Genomic DNA, 23,106 nt, shown 5'->3' on the forward strand with positions numbered 1-23,106 from the left:
AAGGATGTAATCAAGCAATTACTTACGTCTGTATGATGTTTTCTTTGTCGCGCAAGGCAACTCGGAGAGCGTCCAATTCCTTATAATGATCTCTGTTTCGGTGACCAGCGGGAGAAGGAATGCTCCCGGATATACTGCCACCTTTCTTCCGTCTTGGTGTCGTCGACAAAGACACTTCTATACTGGCCATCTGCAACATATATAATTAAGATATATAATTAAAAGTTTATGAAAGACACAATTATTTTTCTTTAACTGCAAGGTTCGATCCAATCCATTTAATACTTTTATATTGCCCTTGGTGTTAAAGACAACATATATACATTTATACGCTTAATTATAGTATTAATATTTATACGTTTAATATTTATACGTTTAATATTTATACGTTTAATATTTATACGTTTAATATTTATACATTTGAATTTAAATCCATACATTTCAAAATATATTTAACATTCAATATTAAATTAAATTGCTTGTCTTGTGTATTCCGATATAAACTTAATTAAACATATATTATTAGTTTATTTTCTTATATTATTATAAAATTGTATTATAAATTTATGATTAAATTATTGTCATAATCAAACATATATATACACATGCATAAACATTCATTTTCTCTTAATATTTAAATGTTTAATTAATAACGTCTACATGTTGTTAATAAAATTATTAGTAACTTTTATATGATTTATATGATTTTATGACTTAATGATCATATACGCACATTGTGCACAACTTTAAATTTTATACAAAATACGAGAAAATTATGAAATGCGGCGTAATATCTAGCAAAGAACTAATAAATCTCAATTAGTCTATATATTTTACGTCGACTTCAATTTTTCTTTGCTTTCTCCTCTTAATAATTTTACATTTTAAATTATAAATATACACAGTAACGTGTAAAAACCATATGGTTAAATATATAATTTTTTATCTTTATTGACAACAGTTATTTAGTAAAGTCCATACTTGATTCCAGATATTTATATCTAGTTTGGAATATCGATTAAAACAATACTCTTGCATCGAGATGAAATATGTATTCATTATATCGTACATAGAAACGTTATAGAACTAATGGACCTTGACGAGTTTAGACATATTCCAGGATTGCGGATTTAACTACTTTTCTGAAGCATAGCGACTATCATCTTCTTGATATAATGGATACATTATATACAGTCGATTTTCTCACATGTGCGAACAAGCAAAGCAATTTACCTAACGACGAAGGGCACAGGTCCCACAGGACGACGTCGCGAATAATTTCTCGGACATGAATATTTATAAACGATCGTGTGCTTGTGGAAAATTATAATCCCGCCGTTATCGTGTATCGTAACCCGTTGTTATCCGCTGCGAGTATTTATAAAAAACTGGGAGCCGTGATAAGTTATAAGCTTTTATTGCGACGCGATTCAAATAATTTCTACACCAAGTATATTATTATCAGTCTTTTGTGATCACAAGATAAAAGATGCTTATTCATAAAAATATTATGAATAAATAAATTTTAAATAAACACAAATGTAAATTAAATATGTTAATCACAAATTGGAGGATATTAACAATTTTTTTTCATAATTAATATAAAATATATTAACATATTTTAATAATAACGTAAAAAAACACTCTCTTATAATCATAAATCATATCAGAGGTTAATAAATGAATAATTTTCTCGATCTCTTCAATGTTTTGCGATCGTATAATTTCGAGGATCGCAACTCTTAACGAAATTTTAATATAACACAAATTATGTAAGAATTATTCATTCAGAGTAAAGAAGAAAGTAAAATGTCGACGAACTCCTTTCGCCCATATATCCCGTGTACTCGTCTTGGTTTCTAGCTTCTCTTGGTCTGCTCCATTCGACAGCATCCGCGGTGGAGGAACCATGCCGGCGAGGAACGCGGCGCAACTATCAATTATTCGGATTCCGAGGTGCGCGCACCATCCTCGTCGCGTCCACCTTCCCCTCGGAGCTACCCCCCTTTCGCTCCCCTTTTTCTGAGTGTTCGTGATGAGCGCGGATACCGGCCTGCCCGAGAGGTGAGAGCGACGGACCTTGCGGGGGAGGATTGCGCCGCGCATACGCGGCATGAATACGAATTTATCGTTCCATTAAACCTATGATTTGCGACGGTCGGGACGGGATGTCTCGGCCTTAATGGGCTTTCACCGTCGGTACTGCACAACGGCGATCTCCACGATGGTCCTTGAGGAGACGGCACATACGGGTTCCCTCCCCGCTGGCCGTCACGGGAAGGTCAATGCCGGCCCCCGTAGACCGACGTGTACCAAGACGAGGAGACGATATGAGGCCTCTCTTGCGAGCGCGCTGCTGAGAGCGGAGACCACCAGCCAAGCCTCGCATGTGAAGAGAATCGACTACGAAATCGGAATGTTTGTCTCCCCGCGGTCGAAGACTTCGCTCACGATTCGCCTTCTTACGCTTGCGTTTCTCTCTATGCAATTTGCGAACGGTTAATGTGTAATTTAAGAGAGGCAATGAACATCTGAAACGTACGCCGATTTCTCGACTTGCGTGACAGCCTTTATTTCTGTCCGCAAGAATAACCGTGGTTGCGATATTAGGAGATTATTTTTTTTTTTTTTTTTTCGAAACGTGTTACTTTTTTCTGACTCTTGTATTCGTTCAATTCGCACTTGCTCGAAATATTTTACGCTTTACGTAAGAGAGAGGGTTTCCTCGAGCGAGCACGTTTACTATCGGACACGTCAGAACGTCCATTAACGATTGAGTTTACGGTACACGGAAAGCCTCGGTCAATCGCTACGAGCCAACCTCTCGTGTCACGCGCGTCAAAAGGAAAAGAGAAAAACTCGCGGAGATCATTGAACTTTGAACCGCGATGAGTTCTGCAAGTCGTGGCAACGGCGGCCGGACGTTCCCGCGGGAATAGATGCATCCGGTCCATCGTCGGTCGTTTCCAAGATGCCCGATTGGTGGTCCGTTGTCTCGTTTGAGACACACCGTGCCCACGATATTCTCATATCGCATCTGCCTCTATCGCGAGAGCGCGCACACACACACACACACACACACACACACACACACACACACACACACACACGTGCGCGCGCGCGCGTCGACGAGGGAGGGAAACATCGACCTCGCGTTGCATCGCCAGGGGGGACAGCGTATCCCCTTCAAGGACCATGTATCAAGGACCGCGGTGTACCGTGACTACGGACCTCCCGAGGGGTCGAAGGTCTCGAAGCCTTTGACTCGTCAGTTCTGTCTTGCGGGGTACATGGAACGAATTCGCGAGAAATCGACGACTCTTCATTAAGAAGAAGAAGAAAAAGAAGAGGCGAATCGCGCGCGTCCTGTTGCGTCCTCTCGAGAGGCGGCGATCGCACTTTAATTGTGTACTTTCTTTGTACATCAGGGTTTACATTATGTTCTTTGATTATTAATAAGCTAATGATTATTTTTAATATATCAAGGTTTCATTCTTAAGTTTACTTTCTTGAACAACGAGCTTATTTTTTTCTTTATTATTATTAATCCCTCTTCTATCAGTGAGTGTAATTAAATTATCTTTTCCTCGTTCTTGTTTAGAAAATTATAAAATATTTTTCTATTGACTATATATTATCCTTATAATATTTATGAATATCTATGAGTAGGAAAGTAGTAATAATATACTTAACTATTTATAGCGTCAGATTAATAACAATTTAAAAATATTTAATATTTAATATTTCCTACATTTATATTTTTTATATTTTTGTTATAAATAAAAATAACACATTAAAATATATTTTAGTAACATAACTCTTCCTTAGTTTGTTATCCTATATAAGAGTTAAATGAATTTATACGGATGGATTTATACATTTGTCATACTCGTTCTTATTTCATTCCTCGTTTTTCTTCAATTCATCTAAAGTCATCTAAAGGCCATTTGCCGGCGCCGCGCGCGACCGGGAAGTTTCCAGGTCTCCCTGACAATTTCTCGGCCAATCCGTTTCGCCGCGTTAAACCCTCCGCGCTGAGATTCAGTGTATCGTAAGTTCCAAGTGTACATCTGTTTTCGAGGATGTCGTACGAGATAAGCGCGATCTCCCGGCGCGACACTTCTCCTGTGGATGAGACGCTTTTTCCTCGATTTCTTCTCTCGGATTCCCCTCTCCCGGCCGGCCAATCGGCTGGTCTCGACTCGAGTCCTCGCTCGTGGGATTATCGTGAACCGTGGATTTACGGCGCGCGGTATCCTATGGCAGGATAACGCGACGACGTGGTCCGGTGGTAATAGCCGAGCGCGATCCTATTACGTCTCAAAGCCGGAGAAACTACTGTCGCCAAGCGCCGATGGAACCGACGTCGGCGACGGTCGATTAGCTCGGTCCGAAATGTTCACAGTTGCAGTACGCGAGATTTCACACTGTACTTTTTTATTTTTTTATCTACAATTCACAACGCAGCTTCCAGTCGTGAACTTAAGAGTCTTAAAGTTTTAATCTTTTTCTTTTCTTCTTTTTTTGCGAACGCTATTCTAATATATTTTAGAATCATATTTACTCTTTCAAAACAGTTTTGCAGATTGCACATGATGTTATAAATTATATATTGTCCTCTGTGATATGTAAAAAAGAACAAAATTGGACAATATAAGAGTTGGAATTAAATGTCTTTAATTAATTTAATTTTTATATTAATGATTATTTTCTGCCTTTATATAATTTTAGTTATTTTATTATGTTTTTAATATATGCTAAATGAATTGATTTGATTTCTTATTTTCTAACTTCTTCGTCTATTTCAGAAAAAGGAAGAAATTGTAATAGATGCAATTTATCTCAAATGCAGCAAAATGCGTTTTTTCCGATTACTAAAAATGTTGAGGCTAAATGTCACTTTTGTCAAGAAATAACAGTACAGGCTATTTCAACGGTCTTTATTCTTTTAATAATAGACGAGAACGTTTAGCCGAGCGCATCTCGCGCGTATGATTAAGTTTATTCGAACGGGGGATCTTCTCACGGTGCGAAAAAGATCGCCTCTCGTACAGTGACCCATGAGTAGATTTATGCCATTCGTTATCCCCCCGCGTTAATCTTGAATTATATCTCCCCGTGAATCTGCGTGATTTCTTTTATTATATTTCCCGAAGCTTCCGCTAATCGCAATGACATTCTTCATCACCGCGTTGTTTATCTGTTTTACGGACGAAACGCCACAAAAGTTAACACCTCCGAGCTTAGATTTGGTTGTCTTACGCTGGATACATGCTAGGAGAATCCATCCTGCAATCGGTACTACGTCTATAAATAATGATGCCGGCTAACTTCTGCAATTAGCAAGTAAACAAGATATGGAGATAACGGCCGGGTCGGCAATTAATTCTGACTTGATGCAGACGGTCGTTAGCGCAAAGAAGATATGGAAACTCCATCCTCTTTATAATCCAAGATACGTAATCATTGTTCTACCGCGTACACGACTTAATTTGATTAGCGTGGCAAGCGATGCCTTCTGCTTTCTCCTGAGATGTATACATGTATTCGATAGCGATTTAAGTCTTCGCAAATATAGACGCAGGTCTCTTACGTAACTATCTTACTTATGTAAGAAATATATGTATACGTATATGTAACAGAAGAGATATCATCTTTTCATACATATATGCGTGTTCGAAACATGCGAGAGGTTTTTACAAGAAAATGTTTTTCTTCTTCCGTTTTTTTAAAAATTTCATATGAATCTCTAATGTATTGCCGATCTGTGTTATGCAATACAATCGATTACATAATTTCCGCTGACGCTTAAAATTTTGCCTTTAATCCTAAAGACAACCTGTTTATTGCCTCGCTCAGATAACAATGGCATATTATAGATGTAATAGGCATTTACAAATAGGTACTTACGATTGAAAAATATAAATTTATGAATAGAAGTTATATACATCACAGGTATAGCATATATAATTATATCATATATGTAATACGTATAACATTCATAAATTCTATACGTATATAATATGAACTTTTCTTCTAACATAATTTATTTTTTTATTTATTTTTTTATGACATTTTCTCTCCGTACATGTAACTACTGAGAACTCAGCTCGCATCCGGAAAGAAATAATTCATATCATATTAAGTCGTTTATTTAGTCATGATTATCTGTGATAGTCTGTGTCGGTGTTCCCAGGATTACCGGTTAGAAAGTCAACGGATCCTAATTCCGAGTCCGGGGAGCATTATCAGCGTTGATGCGCGTTTCCTTTTCCGCGAAAGCGGATGATTTCTCATCTCGTGATCGCCGCCACGGAGAAGCTCCCGGAAACCGACGCCGGTCGGCGATGCCCGCGGCACGAAAAACGCAGGAGCACTCGAGAACAATGATGTCGCGGTAGTAGGAATTGTTCACGGTAATCGCCGTGGACGCACTTCTGACGAAGCCCTTCTTCTGTTCCCGTGAGTAACAAAAAGACACTCACTCCGCGCCTTTCCACCGTTGGGATCTCGCGGTACGCTCTTAACTGGAAATGCAGAAATACACCGCACGCGAAATATCGCGCGCAAAATGCGATCACTCCGCGTGTCTCGTTATAAAAAAAAAAAAATTATCATGTATAATAAAATTGTAGTAATATGTGTATCAAATTTTTTGAAAGCAATTGAAAAGAAGGTTCACATTTGAACTTTAAAACTTTTTAATCTTAATTTTTTAATTCTACGTTTAATCATTTTTTTTTTTTATTAAATTCTTTTCGCAGTTACAGTTCGTTATGTAATAAAGAGAAATGTTTTTACTAACTAATGCGATTCTTGTAAAGAATTTCTTTTTGCATACAAAGAGCGAGAAATTTGTCGAAAATTCTCATGCTTGAAAGAACATTTTAGCTGATTCAGACTTGAATAATTTTTAGTTGATTTCAATTAAGAATTTATATAGAAACATTTGTTACGTAAGATCATTCGCGTATGAAAGCAAAGATATCATTACTGAAAAAAGACACGCAACTCTTTGTAATGCTGACATCAGAATGAACAGTTAAGATAGACTATAAAGAACGGAGTGAAGAAAGACTTCATCTGTTTTCCTCGACCAGAGGTCGGCGGGTTCATACGAAATGTATTCAGTATTCACGCACGTTTCAGCCTACGTACGGGTTAACAAAAGGCTCCTCGTGCACGCGGCCTTCATCGCGAAGTGCCTGCTTTCCATAAACATGGCTTTTCGCCACCGGCGCGATGTCAAAGATCGGCAACCACGATACCATAAATTGTCGAACGTGTTTCCGTATTTTTTTTCCAGCGTGAACGAAAGATATCACAATGACGATAGATTTGAATCTTGTGCATCGACGTACAAAATGCATCGCGATTTAAACATCCTAATTGTAATCCACTCGAAATTTTTCCTTAGTGACGAAATGCTGATTTATCGCAAAGTTCTTGGATCCTTCGAGCTCGGAAAGGATTTTTAATATTCGACTAGATCTTTCATCTTCTTTCAGTTTACACGACTATTTCTTTCTCACTAAAATTAAAAGTAGTAGATGACTACGAAGGCCAAGTGTATAGTTAAAGTTAAGGAAGTTATTAAAGTTGTACTGTTACTATTGATAGAACTAGTCAGTCATGTTCCTGATTGTACGATGTGTAATTGGTTCCTCGGTCTCCTAACTTATGAATGGAGACTATACAGGAATAAGACTTTGTAGCAAATTGATAGCTATTGCTCTTCGTCGAAGTATCGTAAATTGGATTTACACAAAGGTAGAAATTCTAGCCGCAAGTTCCTACCTATTCCGTTCACGAACCGTCTCTCGTGTACATGTGAGTTTCTCGTGTACGAGGATAAGGTGAAATCCCGAAGGCACGTTTGCATTGCGTGTGAATCCTGCGAGTTCTTTGGACAAAATCTTCGTCGTCGTTTCAACGTATATTCGGAGAAACTCGACACAGATTTGCGAGTAACGTGTAACATGAGAAAGTTCGAAGAAAAAAATATTTATAAGATAATCTTTCTCATAGACGCTGAGAGGCAAAGAGGTTGACTGATTTCTCATTTTGAATATTGATAATCGTGCAGATAAGTTAGAAATGTACATCAAATAGAAATAAAACAAAAAGAAATACTTTATAATGAATGTCTACAATTTGATTTTAAAGATGTTTTAAATTGTAATTTTGTGAAGTATTATTATATTCTATGAAAAGTTTTAAGAGATTCCTGTCGTTCTTGTTTCAAGATTTAATTAAATTTTTTCTTTTGTAACTTTTCAAATTTTGATGTTACATATTTTCATAATATAATTTCGTATCTTTATATATATATATATATATATATATATATATATATATATACCTTTTATATATTTTAATATTAAATGCCAAAAATCACAATTAAAAATAAATTTTCCAACTATAAATTCTCGCAACTATTCTCTCTTTAAAAAAAAGTCGTAGTTCGGAGTATCGTTGGAGAAAGCTTCCAAGGTAGTCTTCATGAAAACCCGTCGTGGTGTATCTACATCTTCCCCGTCAATTTGTTTTATTCGCGAAACACACAACATACTTCGCGCGCACTTTTTTTTATTTTTTATTCAAGCATAAAGAAAACGAGAGAGATACAGGCGTGCGAAGCCGTCGCAAATCGCGAGGTAGCGAGACAGAAAAATCGTCGCTGAAACCAGGCACGCGGTGAAGGAGAACAAGCGAATCGCACAAGGAGATACGAGATGCATCGTCGTATCGATAGGGACATTTGTCTTAGAACACATTGAAGGTGGAGAAGAGGCGAGTCGTGACCCGAGGCGCGATGTATCGATGCCAACATTTATCTCGGGGGACGAAGGCGCGCGGAAGGGAGGAGTACACGCTTGGATCGAAATTCGCGATAATTCCCTCCCTCGAAAGTGTCGATTCCATCGCCTTCAATTCCAACGAGTCCCGACGCGAAGAACGAATCTCGCCGGTGTCTTCTTATCGCGGCCGGCGAATATCCTGCGCGCAGAACGGATCGGTGCGATCGGGAAGATCTGGGCGCTGAAAAAGTAGACAAGGCTTCGCGAGGTAAATCCGACCGGTCTAAATCCTGATCTGTAACTACAACGTGGCTCACTGACAATGAGAACGGCTGAATTATCGCCGAGCATCACGGATACATCTCAGAAGAGAACGCTCGAGGACGCCGCCGCGCCGTTCTATTTCGAGACGCATTTATTTAGTATCGAAGAAGATAAACGAAACGTCACATCAACGTGAGCTTGTTGCAAAATTTTAAATCGGAATTATAAAGTAATTAGATATTATGAACAATTGAATATTTTGTAATTGTTTATTGCTTCTACAGCGACGTTAATTTCTCTCCATGCAGCTGCAGAGATTTCTTTTCATGGAAAACGTATCATTAAACTGTGAAACGTGCTTGCACATTACTTTACACAAATTAAAATATATTTAAAGAAGAAGACAAAGATTTTTGTTAAATAGTACAATGGCAACGCAGTTTCAAGAAAAATATTATGCAGACAAGAATGAAAGATAAAACGAAAACTTATCGTGTTTGAAACTGCGCAAACATCTTTTAATGCAAAAGAGGAAAATCCGCTCGGCTTGCGGATAAAACTGTGTATACATTCCAAGATACTTCTTTGTAACATCATTTTGTTGTAATTAGGTCTCTTATAAATAGCTCCTTCCCGCATACATCAATTTATTTCTAACATATTATCGCGTTAGATGGCATTCAGGAAATTAAAATGGCAAACGTGCTTCTCCCGCCAATCTCTCGTGAAAATCTCAAATATTTTTCTCGCAAAGCGACGCAGGTGTGAATTACGCGGTCTCATAATGGCCATCTAAATAACGAGATAATAGAGACACGTATGTGAGTGTTATAAATATATATAATTTCACGATCGTATCTAGCGCCTCTCCAGCTTGCGCAGAACTGGAAACGAATGGCCTGCGAAACCACCGGGGACATTCCATGAATTTCTCGACGCGCCACTGCAGCGCACGGTCGGCAAAGAAACGAAGGAAAAGGAAGAAAAAAAAAATGAAAAAGAATACGGCGGGCACACCACAGAAAGTGGAAATTTATTGCGGAATTTGCATGGAAGAGGACCGGTGTTTCCGAGATAATACGCTGTTTCCTCAGCGACGCGATGCCCAGGCGCGAACTTTACAAATGCAACTCGTTTCGCAGCGAAATGAAAGACCTCACCTTTACGCGACGTATCGTATCTCTCGTCGAAAAAAATCACAACCGAAATTTGCTAAAAACTTCTCATCTTTTGATACTTTTTAAAGATCAATTCCGTAATTCCGGTAAGGTAATCTTGTTTCGACAAAACTTTACTATTTTCTACACGTGTACCTACAAATTATTCTTTTATGTTAATGAATGCGTCAAGTAAACACGCATTTTTTCCATCCTCATTTGGAGGCGCAAAATAAAAACGGGCGAGATTGCCGACGGGCAACAATCTCGATCCGGTAGATTTTCGACCAAGTAGAACTTGGTCGAAAGTATCGGCGTTCAGACAGCTAAGGGCAGTGACTCCTGGGATCGCAATCTCGCCTGGCAGATCTGTCTGGGTCCTTGAGCCCAAAGGCGTATTATGACTTAACTTTCTTGCGATGAAGGGTTTCCAAATTAACGGATACGAAGGAGTAAAAGATTTTGCCCACGGTATCTCCGGATTTAATTGCAAAAAATTCGGATTATGTGTGTGCGTTTTCTAATCACACCTTTCTGTAAATATTTCCTATTTAAATATATTCAAGATATTGAAAAAATAAAAAATTTAAATAGACCTGTCCGTATTACATTTTGTATGTTTGTTATATCTTATGGATTCATTTATTTCGTTAACACGATTCTACTTTGAGAATTTTAAATGTGTTTCAAATATTTAAACATTTCTAAAAAAATTTTCAAAAGAGATGTTCAAAAATTCCACAACTTTTAAATATTTCGAATAATATAATCACAGTTTTAATTTAATCTTGCACAATTAAGTTGTTGGGAACCTTTTAGAAAAAGGATTTTACAATGTTCATTAACATATTGCTAAGATAATCAATGTATTTAATATTTCATAAAAATATGAGCTATGTATATATTTTTAAAACATTATTACAAAAAGTAGAATATATTTTTCATATTGATACAAAAACATTAAATAATACTATCTTATATATATATTAAAAGAACGCGAATTGCTTATTATATTAGAAACTTCTCTAATATTTTTCACATAATCACTTTTGAAAACTTTTGGTGCATATATATCTTGCTTGTAAAAATTTTTTACAAATATGTGTCAAGAATCATTCTTTCTCCAATCTATTTAGTGACGCGAATCGTTTACTAATGAAATCGGAGCGGATTTCTCAAGACATATCTATTGCATAGGAATCCGAATGAGAGAGGATTTCTTACCCGCTAGGGATCAACCTCACGGGCGTCCTCGTCTACTAGGCAGGGATGCTTTCCGACGTTGATGCGACCTCAGGCCACGACGTTCTCTTTCATTATTCATATCAACCCCCAGCACGCGGCGTTCCCGTCCTCTTTGCCTCTTCTCGACGTCGCCGCATTCGTCTCGCGAAAGCAAAACTCGACGTATTAATCTGCTCGAGCGTAAATATCGCGATGGATTTCATATCGAACAAGTTCCATGGGAAGCTCCTCGAAGGCGCTTTTCTCCCTCCTTTAAAACGCGCAAACCTGTTTGCATCTCAGGATCGCGACTGCACTTTAGTCTCGATCGAAGGAAATCTCTTAAAGTATACGACCTAACAATTCTTGCGAGAGTCCTCTGTTACGAACGAGAAAATATCTTGGCGATATTAAAATCTATCCTTCTTTGTTCTGCTCTTAAGGATAATTCCGGTTTCCTCGTTCCATTCGCGATGGAAAAAAATCAATCATCTTCGAGGATAACGCAAAGTTGCATCAGTCGTGTTCGTGTTCGCGATGCGGTTTCCAGTGACTCCCGGAGTCAATATGTCCAATGTTGAATTGTGCAATGAGCAAGGCTGAAGGTATGGTTCGAGAACGCGAACTTAACGACGCTGGTTAGGAAACCGGATCGTTCGACTACCTTGGCGGTACGAGGGCGTGCCTGTTGTCCAGGTCGACGGGTCCACTCGTCGCAAGAAGAAAGGCTTAGCCAACGCGGACGATAAATAATGACCGGCGGATATGCATTTATCAAAATACTATTCGATACAGATGGAATACGCGCGAGCGTGCGTATTGGATGGATGGAGATTCATCGCTATTCATCGCTCCGCAATTGAAGCGAGTTAGAGACGATGAAGCTGCAGCGCGAGATTAGAAATAATCAGAATATCGAAATAATAGAACAGATATTACCTCGCAATGCATATTATGCATATGACAGAACTATAAATTAGAACGCGGAGTGTGCTACCAGGATTTGAGAAATCCCGAGTCTCGTCGAGTGAGTTAAGTGTGCGCATTTGCATCTCTCCTTTCCGTCCGGAAACCTGATCCTCTCGACGAAAATAAATATTAACTATGTCTAATCAAACAGATGAATATGCAAACAGAAGTAAATATTGCAGCGATAAATATTCGCTGTTCTTTCCTACGTTTGCGCGTGTCTTTCCTCGAGACACCGTTAGTAATACTGGCGAAATTTTCGTAGAATCAATCCATTTTACGTTAATATTTTCATAATTAACACTCCATCGGGATTTGTTTTATAAATTTAATCATAATTAACGAAATGCAAAATAATTTTCAATCAAATTGCAGCTTATTGATGCTTGATTGTCTGAGATCATCATCCACGTATCATACTCTTATAGCGTTAGTAATACTGAAATTTTTGCAGAATCAATCCATGGGTTTTTATATTAATTTCCATAATTAATACATTGGGATCTGTTTTATAAATTTAATCATAATAAAGAGAATGCAAAATAATTTTCAATCAAATTGCTGTTATTGATGCCCGATTGCTCGAGGTCGCCACCCACAAATAGTATCATGTTCTTATAAAAAAAAAAAAATACATGGTCATTATTTTATAATAGGGTGAAACGATCAAATGCAAGCGAGTCGTGATTGATAACGCCGCATTAAGGGCCCATTACACGAGGGAAGCGATTGTACTTATGCTAATCAGCTTGCGATATTATTTCAACTGTATTTCAACAACGCCCGGCGGCGATCGGGGTGTGGTTGCGACGATCTATCACGATGGGGTAATTAAGGCTACGTCTAATTACAAGTAGCGCGTCCATTTATTAGCGGACTACAGGGCTTCGTCATCGCAACGCTGCTATTAAGTGGAAATGCAATCGATAATCCCTCCGCGCTTGTGGCGGATAAATTAGTCGTACCGATCTTGTTTCGGTCAAATATTTGCTCGCGATAATTCTGATTTATCGCATATCGTTTTGTAAGGATAACATAGATGTTTGCAGATGACAATGATTTACGACATACGCGCGTCAAGTAAACCGAAATTCTCAAATATTACTTTTTAAAAAAAAAAAAGCTTAATTAATAATGTAGCTTACGTCAGTACAAATTTCGACAAGGCTAAACATTTTACTACTAAAGCTATATTATATTCCTTGATTAAACACGTTGGTTTCGTCTCATGCCTGAATTAAGTTTTTGCAGCCCTTTTACTTTCGACTGCGATATTAGCGAAGGTAATAAAGAAAGCTTCATGCATTTGCGCAAGGCACTATCGTTTCATAGTTTCTAAAAAACGCATGCAGGTCGTGAAGATATAATGACGCTGCCCGCATAATTTTCAATTTCAGCCTGCGCTCTTCCCTGCAATCAGGTGCGAGGAATCCGACGACTTAAACGATGCAAAATAAAAAAAAAAAAAGGAAAACGTAAAAGCGTCGTTATATCGAAAAACGAGCTCGCAAGCGCTGCACGCTCGATCTACTCGTTCTTGTCGCGTCGTGGAAAAAAATCGAACGGTTCTTGCGGATGCTGCGCCACTGGACGTCCGCGCCGGGCCACTTTTAATGGTACCGATGCGCGCAGGGGCCCTTGGTCCCTTCTTCACCATCCTCCCCTTCTCCCCCATCCTCCTCCCCGAACCGGTCACCGAGTTTGGGTCCGAGGACCTCAGGACCAAACGAAGTTTAGTTCACGCATCTGCATATAAATCATTGGCCGGGCAGCCTTAAGAAACCGGCGGGTTATAATGCCGACTCGCCAATAACCGCGAAACATCGCCTTCGGTTTCTTCCGAGGGTACCACTAAAAACAGCTCCCACAAGACGGACGATCGGCACCGCCGGCAGGCACGGGGAAGAAAAGCAAAAAGAATATCGAGAGCCAGGAGGGTGCCACGAGGCTGGGGACGCGGGATGACTTTCTATCGCGTGAATTCTCGCGCGCCATTTCACCTCAGGCCTCGACCTGGCTCTTATCGTTCCAGGGAATTTTATCCCTTCAGGAAAATTGCAATTTAAGAATTTTCATTACCTTGGCTTCTAAGGTCTCCAACTGCGCCATTCTGGGCTCCAATAATTGCTGCTGAGCGCCAACTCCGGTGTGTAATGCAGTCTGGAACAATTATTTGCCAGATTAGAATAAATAAACATCGTTACAATTGTACTAACAGTTTTTTTATCTTCACTCATAAATTTGATCGCAACAAGAAAAGCAAGCGGAGAAAAATGCGATAGAAAAGATCTTAACTAATGGAAAGTTTAAGCTAAAAAAGGAATGACAATAAAATTATTTCTAAGAATTATACGAATTATTACAAAATAATAATTTTATTATATTTTTTCCTTGATTTTCTAGCAAATTTTCGCGGGAATAAAAAGAGGGAATGACATTCATATGTCAACAAATCAATTATTAGAATAATTTAGATAAAAAAATTCGCAATCTTTCGAGCACAATCAATTTTTGATTGACTAAGCAAATTTCATGACATCATATTCTAAAGTAACATCACTCAATATTATTTCGTACTTTTATAATTAATTAAATGCCTGCTTATGAATACGGTACAAGGGAAGGATAATGATAAACCGCAAAAAGTTTTTCGGCTCTATTTTTTTTGCCATGACACGAGCGAGCAAAACATGCTTCGTATGTGATCGAAGGAATACCGCTCCCTAGGCTTAAGCTCTTACTCACCCACGATATTTGATATGACCCTCGAGATATTATGTACACTCTGTATTCACCAATATCTCAACCGCGCCATTGTAAAGGGCTTCACGCTGATCTTGGTAATAAAAGGAGGAAAGTTATTCGTAAACCACGACCTTCCGAGTCTTCATCGTCGGCGTAAACTAATACCCGTGGCAGCCGTAACATTTTCTAAGGACAATGGGATTTCAATGGCGAGGATACCCGCTGCGGGGACGATAATTATTATTACCACCGCATTCATCAGCCAAGACTGAGGTCCAAGAATTCCTATCGAATTGCCTCTCTTCTTATTGACATAATATTAATATTACTTTAAAAATATACGAAATTGATAACAGAGCGCCGACAACAATATGTAAGTTTTAATCGTAAATTGAATTAAATTAATGCATGTAGACATATATGGTAATATGCACGATAATACAACATGTAATTTAATGACAATGTTTGTGTATAAATTTGCATAAATCAGTTTATGAAAATATTGATAATAATGTGACTGTTTATGTCATTAGAAGATAATTAATGTAATAGCATTTCTTTATGATTACTTTATTTTATAATAAAATAATGAATTTTAATAGTATATTTCTTTACGAGCAGTCATGCTTGTATTACTGATTCGAATTATTTTATTAACGTCAATCAATGTTTTAACGTTATAGGATATATTCGCAAAAGAAGGAATTACACGAGAGAGTTTCTCAGATGGCTCGTATGCCTCCATTGCGAAAGAGTAATCTTTATTGAAAAATTATTCTCGCTCTCTTCTCAAGATAACTTCTCGCTTCTCTCACTTGGGCGGAATCCAGACTGCGGCCAAGTCGCAATCAGAGTTGCGATTCCATTGGCCGATGAAAGGCAGCTTTGCGGTTACTAGAGGCACTTTTAATGCGGCAGTTGCGATTAAATAAAAATTGCACAGGAAAATGGTCGAGGAAATGAGATGACGCGAACAAAGCTTATCTTCGAGGGTCTTTACGATATCATCTAATATTAATTAATGTTTCCGCCGCTACCGAAGTTTAGCTTAGCTTTTAGATAAGTTATTATCGCGTTTCTGTGCTTAAAGGCGTAAGACATGTTTCGCAAAACAGAAATCTACTCATATTTAAACTATCTTAAAAAAATAGCGGAAATGACCCTGGCACAAAATAGCATTCGCTATCTTGAAAACAAAGATAAATCTTCAGAAGATGCCGTATGACGGTGGCGCTTTTGTAGACTCTCTAAGTAATTTCATTTACACGCGTTAAATGAAATGCGCTAAAGCGTTAGAATAATTGGATTCAAGCATTAAGTTACTAAGTGATGTACGTTTATAAAAGCAAAAGGAAAAGAAAATAAGAAAGTTATTATTAAAGAGGAAAGTTTTTCTTCGTCATCATCCAGAGACGATTTTTCTTTTACTTTTTTTGAAATTTCGAAGTCCCTGATTTAATATTTTCGCTTGCGAAAAGTTCAATAAGTAACGGACTTTCTTTTGCATTCGCTTTATGATGTAGGAACATCAATCAATGCGTGTGTCAACTTTATCGTTCTCCTTCAGCTTTCTGCGAATTGCTTGACAGAACTTTATGCCACCCATGGCGTTATTAACTTCTCGGCTCCGCGTCTCTCTCGCATGCAGCTTTTATGAGAGCGTGTAAATCAGTCGCGAGTTAACGAACTAACCTTTTCTACTCTTCTTCGTGGAAATTACTCGATTCTCCAAAACGTCAGTAGCGTTTGAGACGAAACTAGTCTAATTGAAAACTGTCATGTCAGCTCGACCGTCGACTGATTTTATTTGCCATTTGAATGCGCCGGATTCGTTGCTTTTAATTACGATCGTGGCTGTTTGATGGCTGTTTGATCGCCTTATTTTACAAAAAGATCCGTTTTAGACGGATTTCAGAGAACAGTCTATTCGCTATTCGCTATTTACATATATTTTTTCAATAAACGTAAACTAATTCCTCTTATCTAATTTAAACACGACATAATTATAGCTCATCGTTAAAAATTCATATAGCTAAGTTAATTTTCATACAAACCAGTAGTTTTACATGCATTTACTTTAATTTGAATTTCATAAAAATTTAATAAAACTGTAAACTTCTCGACTTCCTTCTAAGATAAAAAGTTCAGACTTTAGAATTATGCATTAAAATCTATTTTGTTAAATTTTATTTAGAAACACATATTGTGTTTCTCTTAGATTTTTTGTAAAAAATATTATTTGTGAATATCGCATTGTTACGTAGCATTTTTTTGTCTACTTACATTTGAGATGATTACAAAATGAAGTATGAAAATTTAGTACGATAATGGCAAATATATGCATTGGAAAATATTTCGATTTGCGATTTAGGCCAAATTTATTATCATATCATCATATCATATTCATGCCAATATCGACGTTTAAATTGAAATAATGGAATAGGTTACATCTATGATATATGTCTATATGTAGTGTACAGATTTTTGATAACCAAATGCATCAAAATTTATGAGCGAAATTTCGATGTCGCGATAGCCAATCTCTCGCTATTCATCACTGTCAAAATGTAATGCACACATCGCATGAATTATATGTAATACATCTCACAAATCAATTTAAATTTTTTAACAACAAAAAAAGAAAAGAAAGAAAGAATGAAAAATATTTCATGTGTTCAGCAATATTCACTAAATTTGACGTTATATAAAATAATTTTATAAAATTTATATATTTTATTTTATATGTACATTATGCTATATAAATAATATTATTCTAAAATAATGTGAAATGCAATGATAACATGCAATTAATAGTAATTAGATAGCAATCGTTTCTTTAATAATTAAAGAAATCGTATGCGTTGAGTTTATATTTAATTAGTTCGCGTCTTTTAATTAAAATTTAATGCGAAAGTTGTTGTTAATTAAAGAGGACACGTATTTCTTCGTCGAACGTGTGCGCTATAATTTTTAATTGTTACATGTACCACTTATGGTCACTAACGACCACGTGATTCCACTCATCGTCAAAAAAGAAACAAAATCGAGAAAGAAACTCGTAAAAGAGACGAAGAAAAATTAGCGTTCTCCAAGTTGCACCATTAGGTGTTATATTTCGCAACGAGTAATCGCATTTACGAGCAAATGAAAGTCCATATTAGCGCCAAGAAACTAAACGAAAAAAAAAAAAAAAAAAAAAAAAAGAAAGTATGTTGTCAAATGTTAATGTCGCGATTAGTAAAATAATAAATTTCGGAGATTCCATTTAATATATATTATATTCCTTATATTAAATTTATTAAACATGTATTTTAGATCGATGTTATGTTGAACATAGATTTGCAGCATTATTTTAGATCACGTCAACCTCGTCAATGTCATTTTTACATTCACGGCTCCGCGTTCAGCGGTGGATTTTACACGGGGTGTCGTCGCCACATTTTGGCGAACAGGTCGAACGGAACTGGCGTTTTTACGAGCGGTTTTGCCGCCCCGGTTCGTCGGTAGTTGGCACACCGTGCACCACGCCGACGATGGAAGGCGCGGTTTTGCGGTCGTTTGCCGAAGGCTTCGAGGGCGTCCGCTACACGTTGAGAATAAATAAAAAGGAAAAGGAGGAAAACCACGGGAAAGGGAAGACGTAGGCGGATATAGGCGCGTACACGCCTCGTCTTTTGAGGTCGCGCGAGAATACCGGAAGGAACGTCGTAACCATGAACGGAGGGGAAGCAATGATGCAATGATATGGGAAACATAATGAAATGTATACAAGTAATTAAGCGTACGATAACGGTAATTTATATAAATATTTAATAAAGAGAGAAAAAGAGAGAGAGAGAGAGAGAGAGAGAGAGAGAGAGAGAGAGAGAGAGAGAGAGAGAAATAATGTAATCGAATTTATCTGAAGCGAAATTATACATAGGATGATTTGATCATTCTGATTACTCCTAGATAAACATTTTTATTTATCATTTCTCAAATTTCTAAGTAAAGAAATTATTTTAATTTTTAAAAGTAGACATTAATTAAAATAGTATTGTTAGTATTTTTTTCGTATGACTTAGAATATTATTATACTTACAAGCTATTATAATTTTCATTATCTTTTGCGATACCTGATTCGATCGAAATCAAAATTATTATAGGTTGCATTTCCGCGTAAAGACATTTAATGTGTTAAAGTCGATGAAGCGTATTTTTTGATTGCTCGCGCGTGATTGCTCGCTGCAATCGCGAGAAATGAAAAGGAGGAAAAAACGATAAGAGAGAAGCTGGGATCTCTCTCTCTCTCTGTGCTGTAGCCAGAAAGAAGAATCTTAGTTATATTTCACACGCCGTCGAAGTGTCGTGTGTGCACGCGTGCGTGTTCATGCGTGCGGGACGCATCGGCACGTACACGCGTGTCCCATGCTTCTCTCCCACGAAGAACCCACCAACCCGTGTCTTCGTTTCTTCCTTGTCTTCGTTTTTCACTCCGATATTTTCTCTCCTTTTCTCTCTTATTTTTCAGAGCCTCTCCATCTCTCGCTCTCTTTCTCTCTCTTAATTGCTTTCCAGAAGAGCGAAGACGAGTTCCCTTCATCCTTTCTTGCCATCGCATCTATCCTCTCGTGTCACCTACAGTTGGTCGACACTCTTTGAACACAACGCAAAAAGCAAATGTGAAGAGGAAGTGCTGTAAAGTTTTTAAAGATTTTTGAAGCTATTTATCTCTGAAAGTTTACCTTGAAGTTTACCTTATTTATAGCGAAAATAAAATTGTAATCTAAATATCACTGTGTGAAATATAATTTAACTTTTATCTGTTGAATGTTTCAATTTTATTGAAATAATTTTTATAAATTATAGAAATATTAGATATAATTGATATAATTGCTTTTATAAATAATAAATGTAAGTAGAAATAATAAATGTAAGTAGAAATTAAGCAAGTGTGTGGATTTACAACATAGCACATAATGTGCGACGTTTAAGATTCATTTCTTCACCGCAGTCACACTGAATTATGACGCTACAAGCAAAAAATCATGTGACTTATTCCCTTGTAGTATGTGTCAAAATAAATAAATTTCTTTGCTTACTATTATTTGCTACATTCCTTATACGGAACAGTTTTTTTCAGTGGATCAAAAAATAACTATAAATTTTTTATTAATTATCGTAAAAAGTATTTTATATAATATCAATATAATTAAATAAATAAATATTTAATCATACGTACATTGATAATGTATAATAATAAAAAAAAATAATTTTTTCAAGTAGCGAGCACAAGTAGCATTATAGGAAAATGCTAATTTACCTTGACGTACAGAGAAGAAATTGCATAATATTCTAGTAATCAATAACGCTCTAATAAGAATTATAATTGAACAGAAGTGCATAACTCGTCTCGTTATAAAAACGATATAGAAAAGTACACATCTAGTACAATGCACGGCAATGCGCGGAAGTAACGATTATCTACGACGGTTACGTAACTGTTAAGGCGATATTAAAATCGATCGAAAGCATAATCGAAGAAAACGAGAAAGCGAGAAACGAAGTGCATACGCTGTGCTCACGCTCGATTTCTTCGTGATGAAAGAAGATTAACTCCTCGGGAAGCAAGAAGCGACGACAAGATGCAAGAACATGCCATATAATCAGGCCCCATTTGCTAATTGATAAGCGGTACGATCATCGATAGCGGACAATTCGTGAACGTCAATGCGTTTACATTACACGCACAACTCCGCAAACTCACTTCCCGTTTTGTACGAGAGGATCGCCGGAGACCCGCTATTTATGCGAAACGGCGAGATAATTCCCCATATACCGTGCGTCAAGAATGACCCGGTCGCGGTCGACTAACTGGAAGACTTCAACGTATTAATTAAGACCCGTCGAGACGAGCACGATCGAGCGGCGCGAGTGCTACGGAATATATCCTGAATATCGATGTTTGGGAAGAAAACACCCACGTGAGAAGTAACAAGAAATCCCGTTCGTTTCCAGTTATATGCCGTGATTCGGCATTGAATTGAAACGGATGTACTTCTCTAACAACCTTTATTATATCCAATTTTGACTTCTTTCCCTCGGTATTAGAGAGTTATCCATGCGAATGTGGCATCGACGTTGAAGTTTCTACTTTCCAATATGCTTGATCTTATCTCTTGACATAATTTCAAAACTTATTCAAGCTTCTTTTATTACACAATACAAATATAAAATTATGTGTATATGTGCATCACGTAAATTATTTTATTTTAAGACACATTTATATTTCCTCGTCAGAATAAATCAAATCTTTCCGAAAGAGATAATTTAAGAAAAACATTTAAATAAATTTTCATTAACAAAATTGAAAACTATTGTAAATGTAAAATTAATATCGTGTTGTTTAAACTATATAAATATTAGATTTTCATAAAAGATTTTCAATATTAGTTTAATATAATCTTACAGTGTTTTCTTATTAGAATAATGTTACAGCTAATAATGTTATTGTTAAAATAATGAATTCGGGACACGATAACTTTAATCAATGTTAAGGCAATATCGATATTAATTAAATTTCTCGAACAATAAGGGTAATCCTAGGGGATTATGGTAAATGACGGTCTTGTGAAGGTACGGATATCTTTGTATGGGATCACACGGTGTAAGTTGCCAATGCGGCGTAGTTTCCTCGCGGATTAGTGGCAGACAATTTGGGAACAATCGCGAACGGAGCGCACGGTTCGCTAATTGCCGATGCGGCAGAATGATTATTATGTACGTCGTAAAGGAACGTCTGAAACGGTGGAGCGAGGCGTGAGTAATCCGAGAGGGTACAGTTAGGTATCTCACATAGGGGGCTCATCTCACGTGCCGGGGGCCAATTCCAGGTCGCGCGTCGCGCATTCAACACGCAATTCGATCCGTTTCTTTTTTTTTTTTTTTTTGAGATAGGTTATTACCGTTTTCCTTGGGAGCTAAGTCTTCCAAGTCTCGGGCCCGCCCATTTCGCTTAAGTTAAATGGAACGCCCGACCGGCCATCATTAAATCATTTTCTAAAAATATACATGTATAAAACATGTACGTGTTGTGAACTATGATACGCCAGGGGTTGATCGCGCGATAGCTGGAACGCACGCTATCAGAAAGATTGGAACATTGCGGAATTCTACTTACTTTTCAAAGTTAATATCATTTTTGTCTTAGAGTCTCGCTTACCTGGATAAATTTATATTCGATTTCGCAATTAATATTTCGCAAAATAACATATATCAGAAACTTATCAAAACGTGCTGCAATCTAAAAAAAAAAATTTCAATTTTACGTTTTCTATGCAATGCCAATTTAATTATGAAACTCGCGATATATTTCACGTTTGCTTTTTATCGACTTAAAATGCTGACAAGATTTATATGGCCGTAAAAATAGCAAAGAATCATCTCTGTCGACTTTTCTCCTTTCTTATTGAACTTTATCGAGACGTGGACGTACGATCGCACAAAAGTTTCTTAATCTACACACGAGTGCATACGTCGCTCCGCATGCATTAGACGATTATTACTTTGCACGCTTTATCGATAGATACTCAAGTCGACCGACAAATTCCTGATATCTACGATTCGTCACATTTCTCATTCTGTCCTTTCAGCCGTGCTTATCCGCGCGTTATCTCTGACGATTTCACGCACGTCATGTTGCACGTCTTCTAATGACCTATCCACGTCGGATTGTAGGCTTACGCATGCCTAACAACTCGGTACAACGTGTACATATCACGCCGACCTTGTTTCCGCCACTATCGTTCACTTCACGCTTAAAGTACCAAGAGAGACCTACCGTAAGTCGCGCAAGAAATCAGCACGTGTAGTAAATGGATTATGTGTCACGACGATTTACTACTAATTTCACGAGAAATCGATAACCGCGATAATCAAAGCGACCGCTGTGTCTAATGGTTGATGTT

General features: G+C 37.3%; 1 protein-coding gene across 3 annotated transcripts in view; it reads right to left on the minus strand.

Moving 5' to 3' along the window:
* sprt (PDZ domain-containing protein sprite) overlaps positions 1-23,106 on the minus strand; it is a 78,243-nt gene that overhangs the window by 8,163 nt on the left and 46,974 nt on the right. For 2 of the 3 annotated variants that reach the window (XM_011649521.2, XM_011649520.2), the window contains exons 4-5: positions 14,495-14,575; positions 27-190 (exon numbers count right to left, since the gene is read on the minus strand). In XM_011649521.2, coding sequence (XP_011647823.2) covers positions 27-190; positions 14,495-14,575 — 245 coding nt within the window. Of the gene's footprint in view, positions 1-26; positions 191-14,494; positions 14,576-15,160; positions 15,347-23,106 lie in introns of all 3 variants that reach the window. The other variant, XM_011649524.3, reaches the window with a different exon arrangement.

This window comes from Pogonomyrmex barbatus, unplaced genomic scaffold, assembly GCF_055798465.1.
Source record: "Pogonomyrmex barbatus isolate J1 unplaced genomic scaffold, ASM5579846v1 scaffold18, whole genome shotgun sequence".
In the NCBI taxonomy this organism is placed as follows: domain Eukaryota; kingdom Metazoa; phylum Arthropoda; class Insecta; order Hymenoptera; family Formicidae; genus Pogonomyrmex; species Pogonomyrmex barbatus.